Source organism: Ascaphus truei, chromosome 5 (assembly GCF_040206685.1).
Source record: "Ascaphus truei isolate aAscTru1 chromosome 5, aAscTru1.hap1, whole genome shotgun sequence".
NCBI lineage: Eukaryota > Metazoa > Chordata > Amphibia > Anura > Ascaphidae > Ascaphus > Ascaphus truei.
The window spans coordinates 213,602,533-213,621,303 of record NC_134487.1 but is presented as its reverse complement, the minus strand read 5'-3'; the positions used below and the strand labels follow the sequence as shown (position 1 = coordinate 213,621,303).

Sequence of the window (18,771 nt, the reverse complement as noted above, 5' to 3'; positions counted from 1 at the left end):
CTCTATGGACTGCCTCATAGAGGTGCAGCCTGTTGTTTGCGCCGCGCGCACGGTCGCTCACACTATGGATGTGGCCTTAGTTTGTAAGCTCTCCAGGGCAGGGATTGCCTTTACTATTGTCTGACTTAATGCACGTATTGTATTATAATTCTATGTACTGATTTTTGTCTCTTTTGTATCATGCTGAGTACCCTGTGGACACTATATAAATATATATACTCACTGCAAATTTAGGAAAAACGTGGAGCAAAAAAACGAGGTATTTTGTTGTCAATATTTAGGAACAAGGAGACTGATAAATATATCCCCCCTTCCCTCGACCTAAAACAGGGAGGGGGAGAAAGCTAACCACAATGTACAGTATAAGCAGCACGCTCTGTAGTTTCCTGCATGCATTTGAGAACATGTTACAAAAATCCATAACATGTAGACTGCAAGGTGCTCTAATGACAGTCTATAAGAACCAAAACATTGATGTGAATGGTAATCAAATTGAATTATTTTGTTTCCTCACTAGTTTGCATATGCTGGTTTTTCCACTGTATTTTTTTTACTACTGCTATTGAATTATACATCATTTATGTATGATGAAGTTTAGTTCTTGTCGGTGCACTCTCTGGAAACAAAAGTCCTGCAGCTACATCACAAAGAACTAGTTTCTACATCTCCGATCTCAATTTCGGTGGATTATTACAACATGGATACTATAGAAAATGGAGCACTCACGACCTGTACAATCTGCCACATGTGCTTGGTCCTGATATACATCACAAAATGGGTACAGCAACAACAAATAATACCGGCAGTTTCCTGGAAGAGACGAAAGTGCCGATAATACTTTTATTATTTCCTGCGGCAATTCGGCAATTGCGAATACTTACAGAAATTGTACGTAATATCTTTTTTTTTTTTACATTCATATCATATCACAGGAACGAAAAATAAGAAAACACTCCTGTATATTGTATATAACAGTACTTTCGATTTTATTAGTTGGACATAGTGAAAAAGATCCGAGTATATCCGCCTCAACTAGTGAAACACTTTGTTAGCGCCATGATCCACCATTACTGCTTAAATGAGCTCGCAGCTCTGTATAAACACAGCGGCTAATTTACTCTCACAACAATCATGACGGTAATGAATGCGATAGCGTAACTAGATGTCTACAGCTCAATGTGAGAATATAACTAGTGTGCGATTCAATTGTCAGCTTCGCGGATCCAGGATGTGCTCAAAACACCAGGCCTCCAGCGAATCCATCCCCCACAGCGACCGGTCAACCAATCAGAACCTGATTACGCCAGAGCACAGATCTCGGGGTGGAGCCCCACCCCACAATCACGCCTCGCGAGAGCTAGGCCGGTCCATATAAGCACTCGTCGCCATCTATTCTTTCTCAGATACCCGTCCGATCAATTTCGTCCTTCTGCGCAGCGTGTGGAGAGACCCTTAATACCCGTTAGGCATGGAAGACTGCATGGATATGGAAAGCATGGCTCCCCTCCGCCCCCAGAACTTCCTTTTTGGTAAATAGATATATATTATTGTTCCTAAAACCCATATAAAACGGGTTATTGCTTCTCTGCGCGCGGCCCACAACTCCATTTTCTGGCGTTAAATGCCACCTCGCTTGACCATCGTGCAGCCGTGGGCCTAGCTCACAGGGTTGCTGATTTCGGAGAGTAGAAATGACGTTATAGGCGTAGCTTCTTTAACAACGATAACCTATGTAATCTTAGAAAGCGGATGGATTATGGCCCGTTAATCCTACATTTAATTCCCCGTTTCTCTGTACATGGTGCGTGCACGACGCGTGTGTTTAGGCCCCCACAGTCCCTGGTCACCGGGTCCCGTGTTTTAACGGTTGATGTAATATGCGCGCGATGGTACTGCAGCCCGGTGGGTATTGGAGGAACGGTTGTAATGCGTGGAAGGGGAGAGCGCGTGTGCTGCTGCCGCCGCCACTGTAGCGCGCGTGGAGCCACCACGTGTGCGCGACCACGTGTGCGCGACCACGTGTGCGCCCAGGCCGCGGGTGTCCATTGTTCGCGAAAAAATGCTTTTTGTTTGCGGGTGCTGTTTTATAACGCAACTTTATTTCTTTTACAGTTTTTGTTTACTTTTTTTTTTTACAAACTTGAAAAAAGTCATTCATGTTCACGGGTAGGCAAGTGATTTAGTACCGGTGTTATATGTGGACTGTTCAATACTTGACGGCTTTCCGAGGAAGTGCAACTTGCACAATTTACAATTCTAAATATAGTGGAATAATGCAGTTTAAAGACAATAAACTATCACTTGAATAATTTAGTCTGGAGTACACAATAATTAAGGGTCAATGTTTTGGTTGTACGAAACAGCGCCACATTTGATAGTGATTGTTTGATAATATCTCCTTAAATTCTAACTGCATCACTACATCTAGGGGTTTTTATGTAACTAATGCACCCTTCCCCTCTTGCTGTAAATCTTTGTTTCTCTCAAAGACACACTAATAATATACATGGTACTCGGTTGTGGGTTTTGTTTTTCCACTTGGGCACCTTTAAACGTTTTAATTAGATATACCACTCACATTGACCGTGGTCTCTTGCAGAGGCACCTACCAGAACACCCTCCTACTGTCTATGTTCTTGCCACTTAGATGATGATCCATTAGGGACAGGGACTTTTTCCCTAATGTTACTTATGAAGTGATTATTCTAATTGTGTTTATCGTGTGTTGTTGCTTTTCTAATGTGTTATGTACATAGATGAGTATGTATCTTTTTTTCTTTTTCCTTCAATTTTGATGTAGTGAGCCACAATAGCTGCCAATACAACTGCCTTCTGTCTTTCACAGAATGGACGAAGACCTTAATTTTCCTGGTAAAATATATTTTATACTTCTATTTTATTCCCTTCTTTCAGGTTGTGAACTTAAAGCAGATAAGAAAGAATATTCATTCAAAGTGGATGATGATGAGAATGCGCATCAGTTGTCTCTGAGAACGGTAAACGATAATATAACATGCGAGTTGCAGTAGTGTTGTCATTTTAAATGTTTACATTTTTTAATTTAGTCTTGTTATAGTTTAAATGTGGTGGGAGAATAATCCTTTAAGTCCAACTTTGGGGTACTTTGTGCATACTATAAATATCCGCCAAGCACGGCCTCTCTCCATTTTCAAGACACGAACAGCAATTAAACCCTTCTATGGCACTAACATTGCTTAAAAGAAAAAAAAAATAGGTTTTTAATGTTTCGAATGTCGGAAGCATTTCCAAAGTGACAAGCCCACTTCCCATTCTGATAGACTTTGGCTCTTGAGACCCGCCCTCTCTCTAGCAGTGAACCAATTGTATCTAGTAACTGCCCAGTCAATCATATTCCATTAACTACATTGCCCAAAATGCTGTGCAAGAACTGAATTAAATACCCATAGGAAGTGATTGACTACAGGAGAACAGATGGATCTGCAGCTTAGCTAATCATTTGTCAGTGTGCAGATTATATTGATGCACATATTGAATGGGAATATATATATTTAAAAAAAAAAGGCAGCTTGAACTGCAGCATTACAGTGGACTGGCTATATAAAGTGTTGCATACCTTAACTGGCACAATATATGTTAAAAATCCAATAATTTTGCATTCCCTGCCATGTTCTCTTTTTAATTCTGCTTGGACTACTTTTTTCGTTGCTTAGGTTAGTCTCGGTGTAGGAGCCAAAGATGAGCTGCATGTCGTAGAAGCTGAGGGGATGAACTATGAAGGGAAAATGATTAAAATCGCCCTAGCATCCTTGAAGCCATCTGTACAGCCAACGGTATGTATTTAGTAAGATTTCATATCTAATTAGGCTTTTTTCTCATGGTTCTATTCTTGCCTGCTTAGCCTTGCTACGAGTAGGAAATGTGTTAAATTCAAGTCTTGTTGCCTTAACACAGGTGAGCGCAATCTTTTTCCCATGTGCTGTCATCCTCACCGCGCGCCTCCCATCCTCCTTACCGGGGTTCCCGGCGTCATGACATCACGTTGCCATTGCAGCGCGATGTCAGATGCCGCTGCGTTGCCTTGGCGACACGTCTCCAGGTGCCGGCTCAACCGGTATCTTGGCAAAGTTTAAAAAAAGCTCCCGCTTCACCCAGGCCAATAGGAGGCTGAACTTGATGACGTCACGGCTTCCTATTGGCCCGCAAAATGAGCAAAGTTTGCCATTGCATTTAAGCCTGGAGCGAACAGCTACTGGCGCTGGTCTGCATCCCTGGAAGGTGCTGAAATTACTACGGTTCAGATTTTGACATCCCCTGGTTCAATTTTTATTTAAAAAAATAAACGCTTGCTGGTTTAATTAAGCATTGCTCTTTATGTGCAGTAGGATGTTGTTCATGTGGAATCTAGGGTTCCTAACTGCCAATAGGCTTGAGATGAGCTTAAGATATTAAACGTACGGTATTTGATATTTAACAGCCCATCCTTGTATTTCTAGGTATCTTTGGGTGGTTTTGAAATTACACCACCAGTAGTTTTGCGACTAAAATCTGGATCCGGTCCTGTATATGTCAGTGGACAACATCTTGTGGGTAAGTGGTTAAATAATGGTCATCTGGAGTCATGTCTGCAAAGTTTGGTCTAAAATTACATTGGTCCAGTTGAAATAGTTCAAAATTAAAAGAACTTGCGTTTGTCCTGATTACATTTTATTTTATTTTTAAATTGATATAGACTAAATAGTCTATAAACGTGTTTCCTTAAATCTTAACATGGCATATGGTAAGCATCTGTCCTTGGTCTAAACTCATTTTGGGAAACCTCTTTTTGCACATGTTTGAATCTATTTTGAATTACTCTTAAAACGAATAAGTTAAACGGCATTTACAGTGTTCTGATTTGAACAAATTCCCTACATTAATGGCAAATAGAGGCAATCAAGTCGGTTTTGGCCTTTATTTTTATATAATATATATATTTTTCATTTAATACAGGAGCTTAACCCCGTTAATTTCAGCTCTGGGACCCCCTGCTTCTGGATGTACTTGCCTCTGTTGTGGGTGTCAGTTGCCACTCTAGGGTTCACTATATGGCTGCTTTTCAAAGCTTACGGGCCAATAGAAAGCTGGGACATCACCCAGTGCAGCTTCCTATTTGCCCATGTGACAAGGAAGCTGAACATCAGGTACCGGCACTATCTTGTGATGCAAGTATCTCCAAATTCAGGGGTCCCTGGAATTGAAATGAATGGGGTTCTGCTACATTTACCCCCTGCTTAAAACCTGTATTTAAAAAGAAAAAGCTTTGCTTGCTGCTTCAGTGACATTGTTTTTCATTGTCATGTGTGGCAGCAGGAGTTGAGCAGTATGTTGTCCTGCCAGCACAGTAGCTATGCTGGGTTGAAAATTGTAGGCAGACCTTGATTGTGTTGTTGAATCTAAAGTTGCTGGTCACGGTTTGCATAGTAAGGAGAAAAATTAGCCCTAGGTAAACCTTGTGTCTGTACTTAAATCTGCTGCAGGGTAGGCTTCGTACTGCTCCCACTGTGTTTAATTGTGACCAATTTGCTGACAGCTTTAGAAGACGATATGGAGTCCTCCGATGAGGAAGAAGATGAAGGCACACCAAGTCCTAAAAATGCAAAGCGAGTAGCAACTGGTCCAGCAACTAAGGTTCCACAGGTGTGTTACATTGCTTTAAATTAATCTCCATGTGCTGAATTGTCCAAACTTGGTCTTAAAATACTCCATTTACAGAAAAAGGCAAAACTGGATGACGATGACGAGGATGAAGATGATGATGATTTGGATGATGATGAGTAAGTAGATTGGCTTATATTGTAGTAATGAGAAGTCCAATAATTGGTTGTGCAGATCTTTTGCAATAAAAAGCATCAGATGTTAAAGGAACCTTGCAAGTGTAAGGAAGTCGCATAACATTGGTCTTATTTTGGATTGCAATCCTACATAGCTTTCCTAAAAGTTATGTGAACTAATAAAAGCATGCTAAAAATTTTTCTCTAGAAATGATTTGCAGTAGTGTTCTTTGCCTATAATCCATGTGGCAAATGTTTGTACCATACATTTGAGATCTGGGAAGGTGACCCTTGGTGTACATCTTCAACAGTGACATACTATGAAAATGAAGTAAAAAAATATCAAACCTCTCCAATGTTTATATATATATATATTCATTTTAGTTTTTTACTTGGCCTAAAATAAGGTGTTCCTCAGAGCAGAACCATGATACTTGAAGCTCTTCGTAACTCGTTTCCTGATAGATATAGATATATATATCTCGTTAGTTTCTGGTTTAATTGCTTTTAGGTCAAACTTAATGAAATCCCAAATCTGCCTTATGTGGCATACAATACAGCTTTAGTTTGTCACTGACGTGTAGAATTGCCACAAACTGGTGCTTGCATGTTATTACTATGTGTATTTAGTTGGGGGGACCCCCAGAGATGGACCATGACAGCAAAAACCACAGCTGCGGATGAACCTTTTGGGGAAACCATTGCTTTTGAGGTGTGACTTGGGAAGCAGAATTGTCAACCTCTACTTCCCCAAGAGGTTCTTAAGCATTCCGTGTCTTTCCACTTAGAGCTGCTTCTAACTTTCTGCTCATCCCATTTGGTTCAAGTACTTAATTTTTTTTTTTAGTGATGATGATGATGAGGAAGAGGATGAAGATGAAGAAACTCCAGTGAAAAAGGTAATTAAGTTAAACCTGAATCGTTTGAGAACCCTACTTCACATTAGTTTCTTGCTTTTGTGACACTTCTGGTTGCTTTATTACCAGTGAATGTGATAACTATGCACTGTAAAGCCATACTATTATTGTAAACAAAATGGGCTGATACAGAACTTTTGTGTGATGTGGCATGTTATATCTACGTGAATCTATTTTTAACCATCTAAAACAATGGTTTGTTTCCTAAAATGAGAACCTTTCCATATTGATATCCATGTCTGCCATCCTGAACAAGTTACAACAAAGTTCCAAAAAGTGAATCATAAAGCAAATTTTTTTGGGGGGGACTGAGCTTGTCTTTTTTTACACATTCTATAGAAGCAGAACACCACAATAGTGCAATACCCTTTTTAATACTAAATATCACATGAAATAAAACCGTAGTAAGTAAGCACAACTGTTTTATTTCACTTGCTATTCATCATTAAAAGGGCGCTGCACTATTGTGGTTGTCTTGTGTACTCTACTGCTCCCTGTTTCTATAGTGTCTTTGGACTAGAGGGTGTTTGGAAACACCCTTGGTACCCTAAACCAGTGGCGCAAGATTTTCCAGGGGGGCACCGGTTAGAGGCCCTGCTTTCTTAACCAAAGGTATTTAAATTAAATGCTGGGAGATAGAGAGGCCTCTGCAACGTGTCACTTAGGCTTGGCCCCAGTGCGTGTGTTGCGCGTGCGACGGGGTGCCTGGCGGTGGTCGTTCCCTGCACCAGTGCAATCGGTTGGACTCAAAGCAACTCGTGGGGGGTGGAGGGGTGGTACCATCACAAGGCTGGTTTGCCCTCATTGGCCAAACTGCTGCCGTGGAAAACCACACCAAAAGACACAATTCTTGTCTTTTTGTCAAAGGACACCATGATTCCTTCAAATAGCTACTGGGGCTGTCCCCATACTGTGTGCGCAACCGTGGCCACCGGGGACTGCCTTAACTTGTTTTGGCAGTGCGTGGGCAACATGACATCACTTGACACACGAGACTAGTTAAGGAGGGGTCGCAGGCTGAACTTTGTGTGCCTTTGCCCTAGACATATTTTCCAGCGCAATAAGGTTACTTTCGTTATATTTTACCCGTAAATGTTAAGATTATGGCAAGCTGTTTTCGGGGCTCAACGAACCTACAGGGATGGAATGTTTTGAATGTAAAGTATGTATTTTGGTTGGTTTTCATTTTATTGGTTCTCAACTTTTGAAAGTAGGATTTGAAACTTTAACCAGTTGTCTTAAAATGCATTTCCCCTCATTTTTAAGTGTAGATAATGGTGTAAAATGTGGTTCAATCTGTGCTTTCTGATATCCTCCTTTTTTTGGTGTGGTGACTAGGCACTTATCTTTGTTTGTTCTTGTAGCCCATCCAGGTTATTAAACCTAAAAGTGCAACAAAGTCAAACCACAATGGAAAGGCTTCTGAACCGTCCCCTTCACCAAAAACACCAAAGGTAAGTGAATCCTTTGCGACTTTGTTAGAAAAATGTTGGCATGATATTGGTAATCCCTGAACACTAGTTTTCGTCAAAGTATTCAACTGGCTTCTGATATGTTCAGTGCAAATTTTTATTTTTTTATTATCTTGTATTGATAAAAGTACACCAGCCATCACTATGTAACTTTGAAAGTCCTCTCCACTGTTATGCCCCATAAAGTAATAAGTGATGATTTTGAGAGGCCACTGATTTATATTCTACTAGCTGCTGAGAGACTGTGTGTGTGTGTGTGTGTGTGTGTGTGTACACAGGCAGGGGGGGTGGGGGTACCTGGCCGCTGGTCCGGGGGGGTGGTCGATACTTGCGCGGGGGGGGAATGGTGGTGGTACCTGCCGACGAGAGCCGAGTGGGCGGTCGGGGGGAGTGTTTGGGGTGAGTGACCAATGAGGTGTGCAGGGCTGGTCCACGGGCCAATTTGATTGGCCAGAGGCTAAGTGTCAGACCAACTGACCAATCAGATTGCCCCTAGGGACAGCCAACGTACAACGTTTAAAAAAATATATATCAACTGTAAATATTACTGTATATTCACTTGCATGTCTTAGGTCTGCAACCCTGTCTTTCACCATTATCGCCCAGCACTATATTATATATATGTGTATGTATGTGTATATAACGATATGCACAGTTCATCATACATATGTACTTCCCAATGCGATTTGAAGATGATTCATTAGCTTTGTCACATTATTATACACTTCAAGCGTTGGATGGTCTTGCTTAACCTGTTACTACAACCAGCACACAATTTTACATATGGTCCATGCCAAAGCCAGCCCGATTAGTAGTCTCCATCACTGTTCTGTGAAACTCTGCTTTTAGCATATGGTGCAAATGTGTAGGAAAACATTAACAGGTAAACTTTCTTTTTACATAAAATATGTTCACTTTCCAAAAATCTTTCAGACTCCAGATCAAAAGAGAAAAGAGACCAAATCCCAGACTCCAAAGACTCCCAAAACACCTTTTACTCTAGATGAGATCAAAGCAAAAATGCAAGCATCATCAGAAAAGGTACATTGTACACCTAATGTTGGTAGCGTTCTGATCTCTCATCGGCCTACTGCATAGTTTTAAAAGACCATTATAGCCTAGTCTTTCTACTTGATTGTGGATCTGACTTTGGGCTTTATGGACTTGTACTTAAAAACTTTGCTTTTTTTTTTTTTTTTAATATATATATAATTCCCTTAGGGCACTGTCCTCCCAAAAGTGGAGGCGAAATTTGTGAACTACGTGAAGAATTGTTTCAGATCAGAAAACCAGAAGGTAAATGACAAAAAATGTTCCTGTCCACAATGAATGAGTTTAAATGAATTGCTGGGTTCAATTTTTATTTTAAGCTATTGTATGGTTAGTACGGCTATTAAATTGAGACTTGGCCTCTGGCAAAACAAATAAGATGTGGGTTTCCGTTCTAAATTTGGCAACTAAAACGAGCTTGGCTTCTTTCCTTGGTGTAAAGGGGCATACTGTTCTTTCACAGCAGATGTGGGAACCCTGTATACTTTGACTTCCCTATGTCAACCAAACGTCCCTGAGTAGTGTCCAAAAATGTGGTATTGGGAAGAAAGTAACAACCTCAGAATGTAACTAATTTGAAAACTTAAACCAGAGGCACAACTTCCAGTGACAATTCTTCCAGTTGACTTGTCTAATTGCTCTATGAACTAGATATTTATTTCTCCCACCCCCACATCCATTGCATATTTTGTCTGACTACGTACACCACCTACTAGGGTTAATTTTGACATCTATTTGGGTAGGTAAAGTATAACCAATATTTAACCAACTGGTCCACACTTCTGTATTCACTTTACTAATTTTGTAAACCCCTTTTCCATTGAAGCTATATTGGGGTTAAATTTTTATACATTTTTATAAAAACATTTTGTGATCAAAAAGGTTTTTAGGGGAAATTCTGTCTAGCTGGTTTCAGCTTAATCTCCTCATTCTTGACTGTTCAATGTATATGGTGTCTTACAGCCAAAAATCCCAAAGCTTTAATCAAGCAGTGTAAAACTGACATTTACATTCTATGTTAAATCGTTGTGTTTTGTTTTAGAAATTAATTGTGTGATTTTTTTTATTTTTTTTTATTTTTATTGCAGGTAATTCAGGACCTCTGGAAGTGGAGAATGTCTTTGAAAGATGTAAAATAATTGTTTATTCTCTTTGCCAGTCTGGTTGTTTTTTTTTTTTTTTTTTTTTTTTTTTTAAATGAGTGCAAAGTAAGAACTTCAGCTGTTATGTTTTTGTCCCAGATACTGTGCCAAGATTGATTTCAAATGCCTGTTCAGCTTTTAAAAATCCACCTATTTTGCACATTGAAGTATGAAATGTTATGTTAAGGCATAGTAATAGTGGCGGGTCAGACTAATAAATGGAAATAAGGAGTCCAAATGTACATGTTAAAATAAAATTCAGTATTTTACGTAAGTGATCGATTTTTATTGTCATTGGCTCTCATGCACTGTGCATATGTTAAATACCGATGTCTTCCTAATTAATACTACAAAATGATTCTTTTAAGTAATGCCATTCTACATAAATGGCTTGTTTGAATGGTGCTAAAGTGGTTACATGATCAATTGTGGAGGTGGTGTTGCTGCTGGTGTAACTACTACTCACAGCAAGTATAAGTGAAAGGACACTGATACTGTCACTGAATCCCAATCTCGCTTCAGATGTTCCACCACTTCCTTCCCCACCCCCTCTTTGCCTAGACAAGGTGTGTAAATGGGAGGGGAGTATGAAAGAAATGGTTACAGAGGACCCACAATCTGCCGTACGATGCCACCAACATACCTTGGCTTACAGTGACGTGGCATCATGGTAACCTGGTGTCAAATGATTCTGCGGGTGATATTGCATTGCTGGGGAAACTTTTTGTTACATGACCCGCTGCGTCATTTGCTGCCAAGCAAGTGGGGGAAAAGATTGCACACCCCTGGGGCCCTAGTCACTGAACCTAAGATTTTAACTTCCTGTTCCCAGTTTGTTGGCCTAGTGCCTGGTCTAGTACTAGCAATAAAGGGGGTGGGGGTGAAAATACACTTTGTTACCTTTACCGTTTATGTAACAACCATCTATAATTATTTAATAGAGCAGAAAACAGCGCAAATACATCAAAGTGATGTAAAAATATATTTTCCTTTTTTTTTTTTTTTCAAACTGAAAGCAAAGGGGAAAACAAAAGAGGGGGAAGGGGTGGGGAGTGGGTACAGAAAATAAAAGGGTGTGGGGGGAAGGGGTAATAGGGTATCCTCTATCATGCGCTCCTCGCAGGAAGCGTACATTCAAATACACATGTACCATCCTTAATAAAAGCTAAGTCGGTTTACCCAGTAAAGGATTTCCTTAATTCGTCGATCCTATTGGATTTTTTCCAAATGTATGTCTCCCACGGGTCCCATGTTGTCAAGAAGGTGTGGTGCCGGTCATGAATCAGGCTTGTGAGTCTCCATTGTCATTATGTAGTTTATCTTGTGTAATACCTCGGTGATAGAGGGGGGATCGTTCTGCTTCCAGTGTTTTGCTATTAGTGTTTTGGCTGCTGATAGGATCTGTATTATCAGGTAGTCTATTTTTCTCTCTAGGCCCTCATTGGGTTTTAGTAGGAGCACTGTTTCTATGTCCCAGGGTAGGTCCAGGCCTGTTACCCCTTCTATTAGTCGCCTGATTCTCCCCCAAAAAAGAATTCTTAGGGCACGACCACCATATGTGCCTATTTGGCTGCAGTTGCGCCAACACATAGGGGAGGTTAGTGGGGAAAAAAGAGTGGAGGTGCGCTGGGGTATAGCACCATCAGTGTAGGACTTTCAGATTTGTTTCCCTGATTGAGCACCGGGAGGCCCTGGCTATCCTTTCTTATATTTCTTCCCAGTCCTCTTCTTCTAAGGGGTTCCCAGTCCGATATGTTTTTGCTTGTTTGGCCTTCATTTTGTTTCAATAGTGTCTGATAAAATTGGGCAATCGTCCCCCTGTTGTAGTGTCCCCTTTGGAACAGACTCAAAATTGGTGAGTGGTCTGTTCCAGGTTTCTCTGGGCTGTATCGAGGCGACTAAGTGGGCCAACTGCATATATTGGAATATTTGTACACTTGAAATATTGTATTCCTCTCATCCCCATAAATGATTTAATCTTGCCTCCACTTTGCATGTCTCCTAGCTTGGATAGTCCTTTCTCTTCCCATTTGTTTAAAAATGTTCAAAAATGTTCGAGTTGTGTGCTGGGTTGAATCTGATTGGTGTTAGGGGCGATGGGATGGAGGAAATCGGCTTGTGTTTGCACTTTTTGTCCCAGATATTCATGGAGTGTAGTAAGACTGGATGGTTAGAGCAAGTGGCTCCTACACCAGGTAAGGTATCCCCAGGTCCCAGGCAGGCCCCAATCCCTGTTAGGGGCTGTCCCTCAGTACCTACCCACTACCCTAAGGTAGGGGACCCTGCCCTTAGGTGTGGGTGTGGGTGTAGTCTTGTCAGTGTCACAGCTGTCAGTGCTGTGCGCGCTGACAAGAAGGCGCAGTGCGGTTGCTGCAGGTATCAGGTTGAGTACAGTGCGGTTGCTGCAGGTACCAGGTTGAGGGCAGTGCGGTTGCTGCAGGTACCAGGTTGAGGGCAGTGCAGCTGTCGCAGGTTAAGCAGAGAAGCAAGTGAGAGGGGATCCGGGAGGTGAAGGAAGAGGTAGTGTGGGTGCAGGGGGTCAAGGACCCGCCTGCATAGGACAGTTCTTCCCCGCAGGCCCCTAAGGGAATCCCTGAAGTCACCGTAGGTTGCTGTGCTGCAGGGATGCCCTAAAGTGGTAGAGAGCCTCACCCCTTACTGAGTACCAGTTAGGGACAAAGCACAGAGTTGCGGTTTTGGCGAGTCATTTGGGACCAGACGGCTGGACATTGAGACCCTGGAGGCAGGCTGCTGATTCGTCTGACTCTTTGCGAAGTTGTTACCGGTCACCGCGTGACTGGAAGGTATTATTTACATCAAGTGCACCAACACCGGTCAACAGGCGCTGATCCCGCCTTAGGCGTAACTCTTTAGGACACTAAGCGAGTGGCTAAAGAACTGAGCCTAGACCAATACATTACCGTACACGGGCACGGTGTGGAGCACGCGGTAGCGGGACAGAGACGGTACTCAATAGGAGCGTGGCTGAGCCACTACCGTTATAAGGACGGTACCAGTTATTAGGGTGTTAGGCATGGCTGCTAAGGTTGTGTTATGAGAATTGATATGATAAAGTGATAAGGATTATTCATTGCGTTACAGTAAAATTGGTTGCATCACATGTGTTGTATGTTTCTTGCCCAGGGGAATCTCACATCACGGGGATCCTGGGTAAGGGGAGGCGCTGCGCTATTAAGTGTTACCCCAGGCTCCCAGCTAGCGGAGGCTCAGATTTCCTGGAGCCACAGGCTATGTACAGTGACCAGTAGTCTCTTTGGGAGCGTCAGAAAAAGGGCTACACTTATTACTTTATATGTTTTGTCAATTAGATGTAGCATTGGGCACCTCTGTCTTTTGTTGTATACATTTGCCACGCCCTGTAGCACTCTATTTTTGAAATAAATATATATTCATGATGTGGTGGGTGTGGGAGTTTGAGCTATCTGGGAATGTGTGTGTGTGTGTTAATAATTCATTTAAGACAAATAAGAGAAGTATACCCCTAAAGGGGGTATAGAGATCTTCCAAAGATAGGTGTGAGGATTCACCATCCTGGCGGTCGCAGACCGTCTCCTGACTTCAATAACCCTTCCGTGACTGTCACCCAGGATGGGCTGTCTCGTGGCCTGACTCCGCCCCCCGCTCTGACGCATAATGAGAGCGCTCATCCTGCCTCCCCGCTGATGCGCGTTCTAAGCTCCGCCCCCTTGCTCTAATGATAGGATCGGCGTGGAAGTGACGCATGTCCCAGGCTCCGCCTCCTGATCTCCGTAATGTGCATGGGTCGGCGCACGATCGGTTCCACCCCCATCCTTGATTAGGCTGAATCATAGGGCACACCTCTGCACCAGCAGCCTATTAAGAGTCTACTTCCTGGTTCTGCCCTGCCTGGCTATTGGAGGCCCTACCTTTTATATACCTTCCTGATGCTTACTCTTATTGCTGAGCATAGTCTAGTGTGACGCCATGCCTTGCATTTCAGTTCTGTGATCTTCCCTTGCCTTGCTGAACCTGTTAACCTCTTGTTGCCTGACCCTGCTTGTCTCCTTGGACTCTCTTCTCCTGATCCGGCTACGAACGACCATTCTCCTGTCTCCAGTCCTGACCTTGGCTAAGTACTCCAACGATCCGATACTCTCCTATCCTGAACCTGGCTACGTACCCCGACGATCCGAAAACTCTCCAATCCTGAACTTGTCTACGCACCCGACGATCCGCAACTCTCCACTGCGGACCTGGCAAGTACTGATAACTATTCTCCAATCTATAACCCTGACCTGACTTGCACGACTACTCTACATCCTAGGCGCCCCGGTGGCTGTGGGTCGGCGTTAACCAATTCAGTACCTCAGCACCGTGGTCGTGCTTCGTTTGATGAGCTAAGCGTTACAATAGGACACGCTATGGTATGTGCAAATAGTGAACACAGGGTTGACCCAAGTGGGATCAAAAGATTCCCCACATAATTGCACTCAATGCTAGGATCATTTATTTCTGACAACAGTGGCCTGTCAGATAATTTTTCTGTTGGTCAGTCTAGTGACCATTAGTGATCAGAATATTAGTATTTAGAACAAAAATAAAATGTTTTTATATCAAAGCACAAATAATCACATTGAAAGGTTTAAAATGTATCATAAAAATTCCCTGTAGTGGAGTGGGAAGTAGAGTGTTAATCTTATTTTAGTTACACCTATATTAGGTATGATGAACTCTGAAAAAAACCTCTACACTGACAGACAATTTATATCCAAATATTTCTGCACATACTGTACATATAATTACTACAGATAAGGTGTCGGACTGTGTATCTATGGCATTCCACTATAATTGTAGTGTGCTGCAGCACAAAAGGATAATTAAGAGTATTCCTGACCAGGTATAATATGTATAACACTAACTGTGATACAAGTTGTATAAACCTGAAAGACACATTAGTATTAATTGCCCATTAAAAGATATTTATTTCTTAGGCTTAAATTTCCTATGGTATGAATCATATAGTGTTAATTTGGTCCCCCAATCCTATTGGTTCTAGTACCATGTGATGATAGCCATTCTGGATTTGGTGACGTCATTTTAAAGGGAAAGGAAGCAAGAGCCTTTCTGATTGGCTGGCTTCATTCCCTTTTGATGACGTTGTCACGGGAGAACAATACTTTTAACACCTTTTAACTGGGATCATTCAATAGGCAATTCAAAGTAGTGGAATAAAATGGAGTTTATTCAGGTAAACGTGCGTACACACCATGAATATACAAAATACAGACGGAATACACACTTACTGGGGTTCTGGGGGCGAAAACTAGACTCTAAGATGTGCAGGGCGCCAGCTTCGGAAGGCTTACCCTGACCGGAAATTCCCTCCCGTCTTCCTGGTCCTCTTTTTGGCTTAAAAGCTTAACCGCAACCGCTACATTCTATTTTAAGAACTTGGTCCCGTACGCTTGACTTAGGGCCTCATGCACTAAGCACCGAAAAGCCGTTTTTCGACAAAAATGCCTTGGCGATTCAATAAGTGCCGATAAGCTGCCGAAAACACAAAAACATCTGCATTTTTTTCCACCGAAAAAAGTTATCGGCAGCCGCGTGGCGATAAGCCACTTTTCGGTACTCACCGACACTTTTTCAAACCCACTAAATTCTAGTTGCCCCGATCAGCTTTTCGCAGCTGATCGCCACGCTAGAATTGAGATTTTCACGCCAATCCGTCCCGCCAACTATAGGTCCCTCTATACACAAATATCATGTGTGTCTAAACATAAGAATGAATAAAGGAACAAAGGGCAGTGCGGATTTAAGCAAAATAAACTCATTTATTGAGCCAACACGACGTTTCTACCTTAGGGGGGGGGGGGACAGCTGATCTCCAGTGTCAACTTGGTCAAGTGTTTTGATCCTAATACGTCGTCTTCATCTGTCAAACAGTGTGGTAGGATATCTTCATCACCAATGATCCATAATGCATAAGTGGAGGAGAAAGGGGAGGAACAGATCAGCATTCCACATATTGAACAGGCTGTGTGACATATTATATCACCGTGATTAAGTGTTGATAATAAAAAATCTAAAAAAAGGTTTGTCTTTGTCAATGATTTCAAATGCCTAACCCCAGAGGAACAGTATAAATGAACAAATATACTTACAGCAGGCAGTGGCAGCAACCTAAGGAAAAATCATCTCTCCTCAATGAAACAGCCTAATGACAAAAAGTCATTTAGTCCATTTGGGTATACAGTATTTAATGTGTGGATCCAGAAGGATTCCCGCTGTAATAACAGTGTATCCTTATCCAGCCCAGCCCTAGCTTTTTTAATATGCTTAATACCCATTAACTTTAGTGAGGATATTGGGTAACTGAAGTCAGAGCAATGTTTGATAAGAGCTGTATCCTCTGCATGATTGTTAATTTTGCTCTTGTGTTCTATAAATCTAGTTTTGAGCATGCGACTGCTCTTACCAATATAACATAGTCCACAAGGGCATTTGACCATATAAATTATGTTCGTAGTGATGCAGGTGATACGCTCCTTTATTTTATACAATCTGCCACTTCTCGGGTGGTAGAACTTATCCCCTGTATTCAAACTGTTACAGACGCTACAGCCATAGCATTTATAACAGCCTACTTTAGGTAAACTCAAGAAGTGTGGTGTTATGTAATGTTTTTCATTATCCGCCTTTATCAGGATGTCTTTAAGATTCTCTCCACGTTTATAAGCAAAACGTGGGAAATCCTTACATACATCTTTGAGTGTTTCGTCTGTCTGTAAAACTTTCCAGTGTTTTTTCAACGTGTTTTTAATGAAACCACTGGCCGTTGTAAATTTGCTAACAAATGTCAGACGATCACTTTTAATCTTTGATTGGGGTGTTGTATCAAAAGCCTCTACAATTTCAGATCTGTTGTGTCCCCTCTCAACAAATCTATCCTCAATCTCCTTTAAAGTTTCCTTCAAGTTAGTAGGCCTGTCTACTATGCGTGTAGCCCTAACCTTTTGTGAAAATGGTAGCATATGTTTTAATGATTCTGGATGGAAGCTGGTTGCATGTAGCGTGCTATTCTTATCTGTTGGTTTTCTGTAGAGATCACTATGAAGTACTCCATTTTCATAGGTGAGAAGCACATCTAGATACGAAATCTGCTTTGTGCTCCAGTTTTTTGTAAACCTAACAGTGGTGTTTAGCCCATCCAGATAGTCAAAAAATGGATAAGTTCTTCCTCTGTGCCCTCCCACAGAAACAGCAGATCATCAATATATCTACAGTAAAATAACATTCTCTTATAGTGTTCTGTAGGATAGATAAATTGCTCCTCAAAATCAGTCATGTATAAATTAGCATAGGACGGGGCCACATTGCTGCCCATAGCTGTCCCTGCTGTTTGTAAATAAAAGGTCTGCTCGAACTTAAAGTAATTTTTGTACAAAACGAAATGCAGGAGGAGCATGATAAAATCCACAGGTGGATTTGATTTATGAGAACTAGTGAGATTCCTTCGAATGACATCTAAGCCACCATCATGAGGAATTATGGTGTACAAATTAGTAACATCCATAGTTACCATGATGAGATTTTTTCCCATTAATGGCACTGTGCGTATTTTTTTAAGAAAATCAAATGTGTCACGTATGTAAGATTTGTTTTTAATTACCAATGGTTGAAGAAAGGTATCAATAAACACTGCTAATGGTTGATTGATGGAACATGTAGCAGATATTATAGGTCTGCCGGGGGGATTTTGTAAACTTTTAGGGATTTTTGGGAGTAGATAAATAACCGGGCGTCTTGGATTTTTCATAGTGAGAAAGTTAACTATCTCCTCACTAATCCATAAATTATTTAATCCAAGTTGTAGTATCCCCTTAATTTCTGTTTGGTACCTTACAGTCGGATCCATATCCAATTTAATGTAACACTCTTGATTCTCCAATTGTCTTAAAACTTCTGTTTTATACACACTATAGTCCTGCACTACAAGTGCTCCTCCCTTGTCCGCTTTTTTAAAAATGATGTTGCTATTCTCCCTGAGTGTTTTTAAGGCCTCCTTTTGTGCAATTGTCAGATTATAGTTTGTGTAATGACGTTTCTTAAAATGTTGTTTCACATCATGTTTTATAAGATTCATGAATACATTCACACTTGAATTTTTGAAAGGTGCTATAAACCTCGATTTCAATTTACACAGATTAGGGTTTACCTGCTCTTGTTGCTGCCACTGCTGATCTTGCTGATCTGTGGGTCTTAAAAAGAAAGATTTTAGATTCAAGTTTCTTTCAAATTTAAACAGTTCAACCTCTAATTCAAAAGGGTCAGGTCTAGTGGTGGGGACAAATGAGGGACCTTTGGATAAAACACAAATATCCATTTCTGTTAACCCATGAGAAGACAGATTAAT

General features: G+C 41.4%; 1 protein-coding gene and 1 long non-coding RNA gene across 2 annotated transcripts; both read left to right on the top strand.

Annotated features, from left to right (window-relative positions):
* The first annotated feature begins 1,370 nt into the window (after window positions 1-1,370).
* Window positions 1,371-10,647, top strand: NPM1 (nucleophosmin 1). Its single transcript, XM_075601658.1, has 11 exons — window positions 1,371-1,529; window positions 2,914-2,996; window positions 3,693-3,812; window positions 4,476-4,569; window positions 5,552-5,658; window positions 5,734-5,795; window positions 6,640-6,691; window positions 8,074-8,163; window positions 9,115-9,222; window positions 9,403-9,477; window positions 10,320-10,647. Exons 1-11 carry the CDS (start codon window positions 1,469-1,471, stop codon window positions 10,368-10,370), a joined length of 903 nt encoding a protein of 300 aa, XP_075457773.1. The 5' UTR covers window positions 1,371-1,468; the 3' UTR covers window positions 10,371-10,647.
* Window positions 10,648-11,460: 813 nt separating this feature from the next.
* Window positions 11,461-13,789, top strand: LOC142495749 (uncharacterized). Its single transcript, XR_012801808.1, has 2 exons — window positions 11,461-12,749; window positions 12,782-13,789. It is a non-coding gene; the product is annotated as an uncharacterized LOC142495749 (long non-coding RNA).
* The last annotated feature ends 4,982 nt before the right edge of the window (window positions 13,790-18,771 follow it).